This window comes from Pseudonaja textilis, chromosome 2, assembly GCF_049901715.1.
Source record: "Pseudonaja textilis isolate UNSWEBS1 chromosome 2, rPseTex1.2, whole genome shotgun sequence".
Classification (NCBI taxonomy): Eukaryota; Metazoa; Chordata; class Lepidosauria; order Squamata; family Elapidae; genus Pseudonaja; species Pseudonaja textilis.
In genome coordinates this window covers 256,361,189-256,375,832 of record NC_141991.1, presented here as the reverse complement: position 1 = coordinate 256,375,832, position 14,644 = coordinate 256,361,189, and the positions used below count along the sequence as shown (strand labels likewise).

Here is a 14,644-nt window from a genome sequence, read left to right as displayed (position 1 = left end):
GAATACCACATTATGTAATTGATATATGATATGATATGAAATGATATGGAACCCACATTACGTATCTGATATTAACACAGTTGAGAAAGTTCAGAAATATTTCACAAGAAGAGTTCTCCACTCCTCTCCTCGTTGCAGAAGACCTTATGCCACCAGACTCGGAATTCTAGACCTAGAAAACCTTGAACTACGCCGCCTTCGGTCCGATCTAAGTATAGTATATAAAACCATACACTGCAATGTCCTACCTGTCAATGAATACTTCAGCTTCAACCATAACAACACAAGAGCAAACAATAGATACAAACTCAAGGTTAACCGCACCAAACTTGATTGCAGGAAATACGACTTCAGCAACAGAGTGGCCAATGTCTGGAATCCTCTACCTGACTCTATAGTTTCTTCCCCAAACCCCAAAAACTTTAACCTTAGACTGTCTACTATTGACCTCACCCTTTTCCTAATGCATAAGCGCACCAACGTGCCTACCGTCCCTGTCCTATTGTTTCTTTTATTTTTCTTATATGTACCCATTTTATGTATTCAAAACTATGTTTATTCTTATATCTATTATCTTGTAAGCGATTAAGAAATCAAATATATAATAAATAAGTACCAAGGACCCTACAGTCCTCCTCCTCCTCCTCCTCCTCCTCCTCCTCCTCCTCCTCCTCCTCCTCCATGGAACCTCCCCCCCTTCTAGCACTGATGATGTTCCTTAGTTCGGGTCATGAAACGTCTGCAAGAAAACCATCCAGCTCAGAGAGCCCCAAGGATCCCGTATTTCAACCGCAGCTCCAAATATTCTCCTTTACTGATCAAGGACAGCTGAGCTTTCCCTTCCCTGGATCTGTGCAATTGGAGCCCCCTGACCCCCCCTCCCCGCCCTTGGGCTGTTTTGGGTCAGTGGGGGCTGGCCTCAAGCCCCCTCCCACCTTGGGAAGTTCCTAGCATCCGTTCCTAGCACCCATCCGCCCTTCGCCTGCCTGTCACTCCCAGGCACGGGTCCAGGTCCGTTCTCTCCAGGGCGGGTGCCGGAAAGGACTTGCCCCCCCCCCTCCAGCGGAGCCTTTTACCCAGGGATAAAGTTTGCCCCTCGGCCGCTTTCCCTGCAGGCTAAATAAACCCACTGCCCTCTTTAAAAACCTCTCCAGCGTCGCTCTCCCTCAGTGAGGCAAGGTTTATCTGAATCATCGGGATGGGGATCTAGAAGAACAGGCCGTCCTCGACTTAGGACCACCATTCAGCCCAATGTTTCCGTTGTTCAGTGAGAGGCCTTTGTTAACTGAGCTTTTGCCCTGTTTTACGACCTTTCTTGGCACGGTTGCTAAGTGCATCACTGCCATTGTTACATCAGTAACCCCATCGTGAAATGAATCTGGCTTCCCCATGGACTTTGCTTGTCAGGAGGTCGCAAAAGGGAATCACGTGACCGCCATAACTATGAGTCAGTCGCCAAGCCTCTGAATGTGGATCACGTGTCCATGGGGGATGTCGCAATGGCCGTAAGTGTGAAAATGGACCCTAAGTCCCTTTTTTTCACTGCTGTTGTAACTTTGGACGGTCACTAAAGGAAGCGTTGTTAAGCAGAGGACTACAGGTAGATGCAACAGACAAAGAGAGGCCTGAGTAACACAGGTGCCGCTTCCCCTTTCCAGAAAATAAGGCAAAGGCTGCGGCCTAAAATGGCATTTTCTTTTTCGCAGCCCTGGGCCGGGACACCCCTCACCCTGGCCGCAGGGGGTCGGATTATACTGGTTCAGACCGGTTCAGCCGAACCGGATGTTAAGTTTCCATCTGGCTTGCCGAATCGGCATTTCAACCCACTGGCTGACCCTGGCAGCCTCCAGGGAGTCTCTACGCAGCCCATTTCCCATACAGGTAAGTGCTGGGTCAGCGCAGGAGGCTCTGGGAGTGGGAAAAATGGGCCTTCTGGAGGTCCAGAAATGGGTCTATTTCTGGCTTCCGGTGGGCCTCCGGAGCCCGGGGGAAGGTGAAAAATGGCCCCGGCCTCCCCCAGGCCTCGGGGAGGTGGAAAATGGCCTCCCCCAGGCTCTGGAGGCCCGCCGGAAGCCAAAAACAGGCCCGTTTCTGGACTTCCAGTACTTCCGGGAGTTCTGTTAGGCCACGCCCATCACGGCCACGCCCATCCAGCAACCGGGCAGTGAACCAGTTGCTAGGGTTTTTGAATCCCACCTGTCTTGCTCCCTTTGCCAGCAGCTTATTGCACACCTGTGTCTGGTTGGCCCATTGCACCGGGGCAGATGGGACAGCACTCCAGAGGGTGAAGGTCATTGCCCCTCAGAGGATCCTGGGTTGCCCTCTCCCCTCTGTGGAAGAGCTTCATAGCTCCCGCTGCCTTAAGAAAGTTCAAAACATCCTCAAAGATCCATCTCATCCTGGGAACCCCCTTTTTTTTGAACTATTACCATCTGGCAGACGGTGCAAAATAATAGAAACAGGGACAAATAGGCTGAAAAAAACAGCTTCTATCCCAGGGCAGGAGCTCTTTTGAATTCTGCTGCGTGGTGCAATATTCGTGCCATATCAGGATGTAATGTACGCTGAAGATGGGCATTTAATGTCGCTGTACAAGGTGCAATGGCAATAAACTAACTCCTGTTTTGGGATGGAGCGAGTAGATGAGCTTGAGAAGGGGAGGAACAGCTGCTAGGGAAACATCTGCTCGGTTCAGAAAGTGGGGAGAGGGGTTCTCTTCAGCCTCTAAATCATTGGAAACGTCAGAATATCAAGATTCCGTGATGGGTAGTCCTCAAATTACAACGGTTCTTTCAGTGACCGTTCAAGAGCTATAACGGCACTGAAAAAGGTGACTTGCATGACCATTTTTCACACTGATGACTGTTGCAGCATCTCCAGGGTCACGTGATCAAAACGCTTGGCAACTGGCATGTACTTATGACGGTTGCAGGGTCACGTGATCCCCCTTTGCCACCTTCTGACAAGCCAAGTCAACAGGGAAAGCAGATTCGCTTAAAAGCCACGTTATTAACTTAACAACTGGAGTGATTCACTTACGGACGGTGGCAAGAAAGGTTGCAAAAGGAGACAATAATCACTTCACAACTCTCTTGCTTAGCAGCATAAATTTTTGCCTCAGTATAGCAATAGCCCTTAGACTTGTATACCGCTTCACGGCGCTTTGCAGCCCTCTCTAAGCGCTGTACAGAGTCAGCCTCTTTGCCCCCAACAATCTGGGGCCTCCTTTGACCCACCTCGGAAGGATGAAAGGCTGAGTCAACCTGGAGCCTGCTGGGATTTGAACTGCCAAATTGCAGGCAGCTGGCAGGTAGCAGAAGTAGCTTGCAGTACTGCACTCTAAGCCCTGCTCTACAGAGACTCCTTAAAAAATAGGTTTGTTAGTCAAGGACTACCTGTAATTAGTACATCCTACAACAATAGTTCCTTTTTTTTTTTTTTAATGCAACCTATTTCAAAGAGCTGAGAAATTACAAGGTCTTTTTTTCTTAAGAGCAAAACTAAGTACAACTAAGCCAATTCTGTACCTGAGCAGTTGACTTGCAAAATGCAAATTGGAATGTAAATGATTTGCAATTTGCAAAATGAAAAATGTCACTCTATTTTTCCAACAGAGATAGCTCCTTAATGTACTTTCTGACTTCTGAAATGTTAGCTAACGTCCCCTGAATTTTAAAGTACAAAATCCACCCCTCCTCACTGCTTCCTCTACACCCATTAATCAACACCTTGGGAGACAGAGGATCTGGTCCCAGCAAATCCCTGAAGGAGAAGCCCCTCTTTGGCACAAAAGAATCTGCAGTGCACCCCCCCCCCACTTCTCTGGGTCTCCCCTCCAGACCCCATTCAACCGCAGGAGGGGCCGGGTGGGGGCAGCCTTAGCCTTGAAGGAAGATTGCAATCTGGGTAAACAGAAGGTGCAGCCGAGAGGCCATAAACGCCCGTTGCACACTCTTGTGTGAAATGTCACAGACAGCTCAGCAGTTTTTAAATATCCGAGAACATCTTGTTTCAGGCAGACATGGTCCCAGCCTGCAGAAGGCAGGGCGTGCAGAAAAATCGGACCATTTTTAGGAGTTCTGCAGGCTTCCCCAACGCATCAGAGGGGAAGGCTTGCACAGGACTGTCCATTTGGAAAACAAAGTATTTCTCATATTGTTTGCGTACAAGAAATCGTCTTTTCCCACCCCCCCTCCAGAAATGCAAGATGTTTTGTGGGACAGACGATCTATAAGAGGTTTGGGGAGATCTACCAGATTCGTGTTTTCATTCATCAAAGATGCTGCTAGGTGTTGGGAGTCGGGAGGCCTAGAGGTTGGGTAGATAAATCAATATAACCATTGCAAAGATAGGAAGAAAGGCAGCATTTCAGAAGAAGTGACCTACAAAGGCCATATCTTTTGACTTATTAGCACAAAAACAGGTAGTCCTTGACTTATGACAACAACTGAGCCAACATTTCTGTCACTAAGCAAGACAGCTGTTAAGCGAGTTTTACCCTAATTTACAGCCTTTCTCACTGCAGTTGTTCAGTGGATCACTGACACTGAAGTCAGTAACCCGGTCGTTAAGCGAATCCGGCTTCCCCATTGACTTTGCTTGTCAGAAGGTTGCAAAAGGGGATCACTGCAACCGTCATAAGTATGAGTCGGTTGCCAAGCTTCTGAATTTGGATCATGTGACCACGGGGAGGCTGCAGCTGTCGTAAGTATGAAGAAAGGTCCTAAGTCAACTTTTTTTTTCCAGTGCTGTTGTTAACTACAAATACTTATGAAATGAAAGGTTATAAGTCAAGGACCGACTTCGTATTTTTACGGCCTCCCCGTGAGGAAGTCCATTCAATGGGCCCTCTGGGATTGGCCTTAAATGGCTGCCTTGGGACGCTCTCGAAGCCTCCTTGACACAACCTGGTTTGGCTGCTGCCTCTTTCGGAGCCATGCAGAGGGGGGGGCGAGGGGGGGGACAGAGGGGACCAGAGAGCCACTTGTCTGAAGGGTCTCCTGCTGGAGCAGAGGGTTGGACTAGAAGATCTCTGAGGTCCCTTCCAGTTCTGTTATTCTGTTGATCAGGGGAATAACCTGCATCCAGAAACTGCAGCCGCTCCAATACTGGAGTTTTTCAATAAAAGGCTGGACAGCCACTTGTATGACACGGTGTATAGGGTGTCCTCTTTGGTCCAGGGGGTTGGACTAGAGGACCTCCAAGGTTAGAATAGAACAACAGAGTGGGAAGGGACCTCGGAGGTCTTCTAGTCCGACCCCCCGCTCAAGCAGGAAAACCGTAGATATCCTTTCAGACAAATGGGCTGTCCAGTCTCTTCTTAAAAGCCTCCAGTGATGGAGCACCCGCAACTTCTGGTGGCCAGCAGTTCCACGGGTGAATCGTCCTCACTCTTTGTTACGAAAGTTTCTCCTTCGTCCCAGGTTGCTTCTCCCCTCGATGAGTTTGTTGCCCCTTCCTCTCCCTCCCTGTTTCCTTCCTCTTTTATTCTGCCTTCAGGAATCGTGGGGGCTTCACCCCTGGGGGGGGATGGGGGGTTTAAGAAGAGCCCGGACAGCCACTTTTGTGTGGAATGGTAGACGGTCTCCTGCTCGAGCGGGAGGTTGGACTAGAAGACCTCCGAGGTCCCTTTCCGCTCGGTCCTTCTCCATTCAGCGAGGGTTTGCCGTGACCTTTGCAGCTGCGCCAGGGAAAGGAGGCCGAGGGCACCTTCCTCGACCTATCCCGTCTCCCCAACTGCCGGCACCCACAGCCCTCACCCCCCCCACCCGCTTCCCAGGGGGGTCCCCCCCCACTGCAGCCATCCCCCCCCCACCCCAGGGAAGGCGTCTTCAGCCGGCCTCGTCCCTGGCTTGAAGGACACGCTCCTACAAAGGACAGCCAGGCGGCAGATGGGCCGTAAATCACAGGATTGGGGGGGGGGGGGAGGCTTCCCATAAGGCCGTGGGCCCCCACAGAGGACTCAGGTTCCGCAGTGGGGGAGGGGGAGGCCCGGGGGGGGAGGGAGGGAGGGAAGGGGCAGTGCCGTTGCAGGCTGAGTCACCCTCTCTGGCTGGTTCACTCGTGCCTTGATTCATTCATGCTCCGAGGAAGGAGCTCCAAACACGCCCTCCCCCTTCAGCTGGCCTTTGCGGGGGGGCTGTTCATGCAACCCCTGCAGCCCCTCCCCCAGACTGATTGGGAAAGTCCCCCAACCCCCAGGCAGCCCCCTTCCAAGAAAAGAGGCTGCCCAAGAGACCCCACCTCTCTCCACCCTTGGATGCCCCCCACCTGCCCCATTCTTCAAGTCACACTTTGAGTCGCTTCTGCCAGTCACCCCAAATCCCACCGGACAGACCCCTCCCCTTCTGCCCTGCAGCCCCCCGCCTCGCCCTCGTAAGTGCCCACCAAATCCATGTCTGTCTGCACCCCCAAAGAGGAGAGTGAGACTGGCTGCCAAATTTACTCCTGCAGGATAAAAGACCCCAGACTCTGCATTGACTTAACAGGATAACAAGAGTTGGAAGGGGCCTCGGAGGTCTTCTAGTCCAACCCGCCAGTTCAAGCGGGAGACCTGAATCGAATGCTTTATTTGGCCAATTGGGAAAAGACACAGCACAGAATAGAATTCTTTACAGAAGAGAATCTTCTTTATCGGCCGAGGGTGATCGGACACACAAGGAATTTGTCTCTGGTGCAAATGCTCTCGGTGTACATGAAGAAAAAATAAAATACATTCGTCAAGAATAGTAAGATACAACACTTAGTGATAGTCCTAGGTTACTAATAAGCAGTCAAATCATACCAGAGAACAAATAAAACAATATAAACTGTGAAGATACAAGCAACGCAGTTATAGTCATAGCTGGAAAGGAGATAGGCAATAAATAGGAAGGACGAGAAGAAGAATAAATAGTAAGACAGTCTTAGTTCACTTGTCTCGGGTGCAGAAGCTCTCAGGGAACGTGCAAAGCAGCGGAATAATAATAATAATAATAATAATAATAATAATAATAATAATAATCGTCATAATATGTGCATAGCAATCGAAGGGCCCCAGGGAAGGACCCAACGGCCTCAAGGTATAATTGACTGACTACAACTCCCATCATCCCTGCAGGGCCACGTCCGCAAGGGCAGATTGCAGGAAGCGCTCAATGCTCAAGTCTCCACACTGCGCAAACTTTAAACCAGCTGGAATTCGCTGGCCAAACTCCAGCAAGAGGCCCAAAATCCCTGCCTTCTTTGGGGAAAACCCGCCCATGGGCTGAACGGCATCCCAAGAAGGGCTGGACTGAAGGCCGGTGTGGGGCGAGAGAAACGGCAGCGTGTGTGTGTGTGTGTGTGTGTGTGTGTGTGTGTCAGCACAAGGTGTGACAGCACAGAAGCCCGCCTGGCAGGTCCCTGGGATGATTGAAGACTTCCTGAATATTCAGGAAACCGCCGCATGCGCGAGACTCCTTCCGTTTCTCTCCGGTTGGGTCCCCCAAAGAAGCAGGGAGTCCACTTCGTTTCTAGAAAGCAGCAACGGTTATTTATTTTATTCATCAAATTTATTGGCCGTCCATCTCGCCGAGGGGCAAGCCTGGGCGGCGTACAATTTTTTATTTTTATTTTTAAAAATAAAACTCTATTGATAAAATAGTGCAAACAAATACAAATGCAAAATGTACTAGCTTAAAGCGGGCCTCACCACCCTCCAACCTTGGCCACTTTAAAGACTTGGGGGACTCCAACTCCCAGAATTCCTCAGCCAAGCGAAGACTTGTGGGCTTCGACTCCCAGAATTCCATAGTCAGAAGTCCACAAGCCTTTGCTGGCTGAGGAATTCTGGGAGTTGGAGTCCCCCAAGTCTTAAAGTGGCCAAGGTTGGAGACCCCTGAGCGGTATTAATTTATCAGCCATGCCCCCAACCTAAAGACCCTCCTTTGGAGCCCTAAGACAACTGGAAAAACCAGGTCTTTCTCCCCTTGCCCCCTTCCCATCCACTTAAGTACAGCCCCCTCCCCACCTCAAATCTGGCTTCCTTGGCCAGGAGGGGGCTGCAGGCTGAAGTCACAAAGAGCCAAGATATGGGAGCCCTCCATGTTATGATGCACCTGAAAATCAGGGAGTGGGGGGCTCCCATCACAGGGTTGGGGTCACTACCTTGGTGTCTCTGAGCCACCCACCCCCCAAAAAAAATTCTTAGAAAGCTCCCCAGGAGAGCAGGATGAAGGCTACCACCTCCTCTTCGCCCCCCCTTCTCCTGGGCATGTAATCTGCCTCCCAGTACCGAGGCTGCCCAGCACATACAGGGAGTCCTTGACTTACAACGGTTGGTTTAGTGACCATTCAAACTTACAACCCCCCCAATTCTTAGAAAGCTCCCCAGGAGAGCAGGATGAAGGCTACCACCTCCTCTTCGCCCCCCCTTCTCCTGGGCATAATAAGCTGCCTCCCAGTACCAAGGCTGCCCAGCACATACAGGGAGTCCTTGACTTACAACGGTTGGTTTAGTGACCATTCAAACTTACAACCTCACTGGAAAAAAAAGTGATTTACAGACATTTTTCACTCTTAAAACCATTGTAGTTTCCGCACCGTCACGCGATCAAAATTCAGACGTTCGGCCACTGACTTGTAATTATGATGGTTGCGACGTCCCTGGGGTCACGTGATGCCCCTTTGCGACCTTCCGTCAAGCCAAGTCTATTGTGGGGGAAACAGATTCACTTAATGACCATGTGGCTAACTTAACAGCGGCAGTGGTTGACTTAACAACGGTGGCAAGAAAAGTTGTACAATGGGGGAAAGAGTCATTTGACAGATTTCTCACTAAACAACATACATGTCAGGCTCAATTGTGGTCGTACGTCGAGGACTACCTGTAGCAACCCCTTCGTTACATTCTCCCTACCTGCTCTGAATGCTTCCTAGATATTTGCCAGACTTTGCAGCAGGAACGAAAAACACACCTGTGCCGTTTGAATCATTGAGTCTGTCCTTTGCACCTCTTATCACTGTCTGGTTTGGTCCTGCAACCCAACGGGACAGACACGGACTCCAGAGAGGAATTAGGACTGCAGAAAAAACAATTATTACCCACCTGCCTTCCACGGAGGACCTGCATCCTGCAGGAGTCAAAAAGGGGGCTGTGAAAATATCTACAGACCCCTCACATCCTGGACATAAACTGTTTCAACTCCTGCCCTCAAAATGATGCTATAGAGCCCTACACACCGGAACAACTAAGCACAAGGGCAGTTTTTCCCCAAAGCCATCACTGCTAAACAAATAATTCCCTCAACACTGTCCAACCATTTACAAAGTCTGCACTACTATTAATCTTCTCATCACTCCTTATCACCCATCCCCTCCCACTTGTGACTGTATGACTGCAACTTTGTCGCTTGTATCCTTACAATTTATATGGACTGCTTCCTAGTATGATTTGATTGCTTCTTGTACCCTATGACTATTATTAAGTGTTGCACCTGATGATTCTGGACTCTTGACGAAGGTATCTTTTCTTTTTATGTGCACTGAGAGCATTTGCACCAAGACAAATTCCTTGTGTGTCCAATTACACTTGGCCAATAAAGAATTCTATTCTGTTCTGTTCTGTTCTGTTCTGTTCTGTTCTGTTCTGTTCTGTCCTGTCCTGTACTGTACTGTCTTGTCCTATCCTATCCTATCCTATCCTATCGTATCCTATCCTATCCTATTCTAGACGTGCGTTTATACTCGTCCCAGAGTTTAGAGCAGTGGTGGGATTCAAATAATGTAACGACCAGTTCTCTGTCCTAAAGATTTCTTCCAACAGCCAGTTCGCCAAACTGCTCAGAAAGTGAACAACCGGTTCGTGTGAACTGGTGCGAATTGGATGAATTCCACCACTGGTTTAGGGTTCCTGTGACGCAGAACGAGAGACCTAGAAATCGCCTGGTTTGCATCCTTTTAAGACCCACCCCTGCCTCTTGCAACACGACCCAGGCTATCCTCGGCTTACGACCCCAGTTGAAGCCCAAAAGTCCATTGTGAAGTGAGACAGTTGTGGGATTTTCCCCATGTTATCGCCCTTCTTGTCTTGTTAAGCGAATCACTGCAGGTGACGAGTTAGTCACACCGTTAAGTGAGTCACACCATTGTTGAGTGAATCTGGCTTCCCGGTAGATTTTGTTCAAAAGGTCACAAAAGGAGGCTCGTGTGACCCTGGGACCACCGCGACCGTCTTAAATGTGAGTTGCCAAGCATCCGAAGGTAAATCACGCGACCATGGGGAAGCTGCAAAGGTCATGAGTGCGGGAAATGGTCATAAGTCCCTCCACTTTGAGACTGGCTGGAGCATTCTGGGAGTTGAAGTCCACAACTCTTCAAGTGCCCATGGTTGGAGACCCCTGCCCAAGAGAACATTCTTGAATGCAGAACTGGGCATTCCTGGTTGGGTCATTGTGCCACATGCACCCTCTGCATTAAAGACTCCACGGGGCGGAAGGAGGCCTCAACCCCCAGGCCAACGGTCCACCGGCCGTGTGCGCATGGCATCACCTGGTGCCCAGGACTGGCTGTGTGCCACACAAGCTGGCAAGGGAAGGCCTCCCCCTTTCTTTGCGAAATCCCTGCCAGGCGGGCATCCTCCAGACACACCCATCTCAGGGGTGAAAGGACACCTTGTCCCCAATCCGGGCACCAGCAGCTCTTCGCTGGCCAAGACTTCAAAAGCCTTTCCTTCATCTGTGAGTTTTGACCTGTGAATCCTTTGTGGAGTGTCTGCCGCCCAGCACTCGCCCGCTAAAAAAATCACTACCACACATGCTTCAAAACAAGCACATAAAAATGTACCCAGTAAAAAAAAAAAGAGAGGCAAGAGAGGATAAACTTCACCCCACCCTAATTCACTCCACCCATGAATTCAACTCACTCAAGCCCCAGCTTGGGAAAAAAAGCCAAATTTTCCTTATTTTGCAGAAGGCCGGCCGTGACAACGGGACTTTATCTGGTCTCAGGGCGGCTGTTTCAACAGGCGGATTTCCCAGGTGTTGCCAGGTAGCCCTTGGCTCACAACTATTTGTTCAGCGACCTTTCAGAATATCAGACTTGGAAGGGACCTTGTAGGTCATCTAGCCCAACCCCCCATGCCCAAGTTGGAGCCCTTCCACCATTTCTGACCGATGGAAGTCCAGTCTCTTCTTGAAAGCCTCCAGGGATGAAGCTCCCACAACTTCCAAAGGCAACACCTGTTCCGGTGGTCCATTTCGAAGTTAAGAAAGCACTGAAAAAGTGACTTATGGCTAATTTTCAAACTTACGACCGCTGCAACATGATCCGGGGGGGGGGGGTCACGTGATCTCCCCTTGCAACCTTTTGACAGGTAAAATCCACGGGGAAGCCAAATTCACTAAACAACCATGTTACTAACGGAAACAACTGCAGTGATTTATTTAACAGTGGCAAGAAACATTGCAAAAATTGAGTAAAATTTACTTAACGATTGTCTGGTTTAGCAATGGACATTTGGAGACGAAGTCCAGTCGTAACCTGAGGACTCCCTGTAATCAGCTGGGTGTGGAGTTTGGCCGGCCTACCAGATCTGGCGGGGTGGGCAGCAAACATCCGTGAGGATTTCTCTGCCTCATGCTCAGATTTAGTCCTTGGGAGTTTGAAACTTCCTTTTGCAGGTAAGCAATTTGTCCCCGCAAGCCAACAATTCCACGAGATATTACCGAATAACCGAGTTGGAGGGCACCTTGGAGGTCTTCTAGTCCAGCCCCCTTGCTCAAACAGGAGACCCGGTTCCATTCTGGACAAATGGCTGGGTATAGAGTGTGGGTGTCCTACAGAAAGCCAATGGACCCCATAAGCCCATCCAGACCACCCCAAAAGACCAGAGTGGAGTTTAGAATGAAGACCTTGGAGGTCCTCTAGTCCAGCCCTCCTCCTCCCCGCCTCAAGCAGGACAACCTACCCGCCCAGGGGGCTGCAGAGCGAGAACTTCTTCCCTGCCACCCCGGAGTTGGCAACCTGGCCCCGTCCACCCCAGAGCCAGGACGGCAGCTGGCACAGCCGGAAGAGCCGCTCCTTGAGAAACCGAGCCCGCAACCCACAATCGCCCTTTCGGCCGCTCGCCAAGACCGGCTGCCGCCTCCCGCCCTGAATCTCCCCCTCCCCTGCCAAACGACCCCCGCCCACCTTCAGCCCCCCCTCCCCAGACCTGCCTACGAGCCTTGCGGGGCCCCGAGGGGTCTCCCCGCAGACCCCCTTCTGCCTCTCCCCCGGTTCTCCGAGCAGCGGCTGCCCTGGGCCTTGAGTCACGCTCCCCCTCCCCAAAATCACCCGCCCCCCAGCCCCCCCCCCCCGTCCCGTCCCGGAGAGCCCGGCCGACCCTCCGGCGCAAAGCGGGGCAGGGCGGGGCTGCCGGGCGCCGGGCGCAGGCGAGCGGAGCCCCGGCCGGGAGATCCCCGCGCCCCAGTCCCGCAACGCCCTTGCCCGGCTCGGGGAGGGAGAAGCGAGGCCCCAGCCGGCCGCTCCAGCCCCGCCGCCACCGCTTCCCGAGGCTCCTCCGGTTCCTCGGCCCACTCGGGTCTCCGAACCGGCAGCCCCCCGCCCCCACCAGCCCGGCCGGACCGCCCCCGCCCGGCTGCGCTGCTCCGGGCCAGGCGGGCCGAAAGTTGGCGCCTTACCTCCGGGCCGGGCGAAGCGGGCGAGCGGAGAGAGCCGAGGCGGCGCTTGGTGGTGGGGACGGGGAGGCGGCTGCCCGGCGCTGCTTTGCGGCCCCGCCCGGCCGATCCGGCTCCGCCCGGGGGCAAAGGCTCCTCTGCCCCGCCGGGACCCCCGAAGCGGAGCCCGCCGGAGGAGAAGCGCCCCCTCCCTCCTGGCCCCACTTCTCTGGGGGGTCTCTCGGAAGGAGGGGGGCAGCCTGAGTCCCCGACCCCCGACCTCCCTCCGCTGTCCCGGAGCAGCGCCGCCGCCCCCGGCCCCTCTGCACCCCTTATCGGCCCCCAGGGCCGAGACCACCGAGACCCCCGCCCGGCACTGGGCCAGCGGTGGATAAATGCAATAAAACAAGCGTCTCAATCTCCGCCGGGCTGTCCTGAGGCTCCCCGGGCGCAGAGACTGGAAAGCCGCCCGAACTGAGCTTTAAAGAAGAAAATGTACGTTTTTGCCGGCTTCTGGACCCCGGCACCCTCCACAATTCCCCTGCCTCCTTCCACAGCCAAAAGAGGCCAGGAGAACATTCATGGTCTCCTCCTCCTCTTCCTCCTCCCCATCATTTTAGCCCCTTGTCCCCCCACCCGCAGGATGAAGGCCTCGTCCACCTGTTTCCAACCCGCACAGTCCTGAGCGTCCTTTGGCCAGCTGGGTCCACCCTACCTGGCTGATGTCTTCCATCCACCCTGCCTATTAGGTCTCTTTCATGGATGCTTTTGATCCAGTGGGTTCCGTTTGGCCACCAGCTCTCCTTGCTAGGTGACCGGACCGTTTCCATTTCAAGTCTTTGACTCTCTTGAGGATACTTTTCATTTGTTCTCTAATAACCCACCTGCGGGTTTTCCTATCTTCTCTTGCGATGCCCAGCGTGTATCTTTCCGTAGCTCTTTGTGCCACTTTTGTGTCGATTGTGAAAGGTTAGCGTCTCTGTTTCGCCAACATACGTTAGAGCAGGTAGCACACACGGATGGAAAACTTTTCTCTTCAGGCACAGGGAGAGGCTGCTCCGGAAAAACGACGCTTGGCTTGCCGAATGCCTGCCAGCCACGTTTAACGCACCGTTCAATTTCCTTTAGTCTTTCTTTCATCTTCCGTCGAGATCCCTCGGCCAAGATGTATAAACCGTGGTCTATGCATGGTTTTTATAATCCCAGATGAGATGGAATCGCTGGTCCTGCTCAAACTCTGCCTCTCTTAGAGATCCTCAGTTTGCAAGGGCCTGCCAGGGTCTGAGCCGCCCCTTTCGGCCTGGGCACCGTCTCCCTTGTACATATTGCCAGCGAAATATTATGGGGAAGTTGCATCCGGCAGGCGGCCTCCCAGGGGCCTTCAGGAAGCCTCGGTCCCACTCTTTGGGTCAACGTGGCTTCCCTGCTGTTTTCAGGTAGGGGCTACAGGTGAGTCACCCCCACAATTGAGCCCCAAATTTTTGCTGCTCGCTGAGACAGTTGCTAAGTGAGTTTTGCTCCAGGTTACAATATTCCTTGATATTGTTGTTAGGAAGATGTGCGGTTGTTAAGTGAATCCTTTATTTTATATTTATTAAATTTTATTACATTTTTATTACATTTTATTACATTTTTATTACATTTTATTACATTTTTATTAAATTTTATTTCATATATTTAATGTATTAAATTAAATGTAGCGTGCTGTTGATCTCCGCTACAAGGTGACATTGGATGATCACGGATTTGTTAAACTCGTTCAGAAAATTTGTGCTCATTCAGCAAATAAGGGCCACTGCAACTTCGAACGGCCACTAAATGAACGTTAAACCAGTCCCACTGTCGTTAAGTGAACTCGGCTTCCCCATCGACTTTGCATGTCAAAGGTTGCAAAAGGGGATTGTGTGACTCTGCAATCGTCATAAATACGGTTGCCCAATGTCCAAATTTTGATCATGTGGTCATAAGTGTGAAAAATGGCCACTTTTTTCCCAGTGTTGTTGTATGCTGGCTGGAGCATTCTGGGA

General features: G+C 51.6%; 1 protein-coding gene across 9 annotated transcripts in view; it reads right to left on the bottom strand.

Moving 5' to 3' along the window:
- Positions 1–13,939, bottom strand: part of IL11RA (interleukin 11 receptor subunit alpha) — a 103,804-nt gene extending 89,865 nt beyond the window's left edge. For 2 of the 9 annotated variants that reach the window (XM_087927600.1, XM_087927601.1), the window contains exon 1: positions 13,333–13,682. In XM_087927600.1, coding sequence (XP_087783726.1) covers positions 13,333–13,447 — 115 coding nt within the window. In that variant the 5' untranslated portion in view covers positions 13,448–13,682. Of the gene's footprint in view, positions 1–12,641; positions 12,961–13,332 lie in introns of those variants that run through there. The other 7 variants (XM_087927611.1, XM_087927609.1, XM_087927602.1 and 4 more) reach the window with 6 other exon arrangements.
- Between the last annotated feature and the right edge of the window lie 705 nt (positions 13,940–14,644).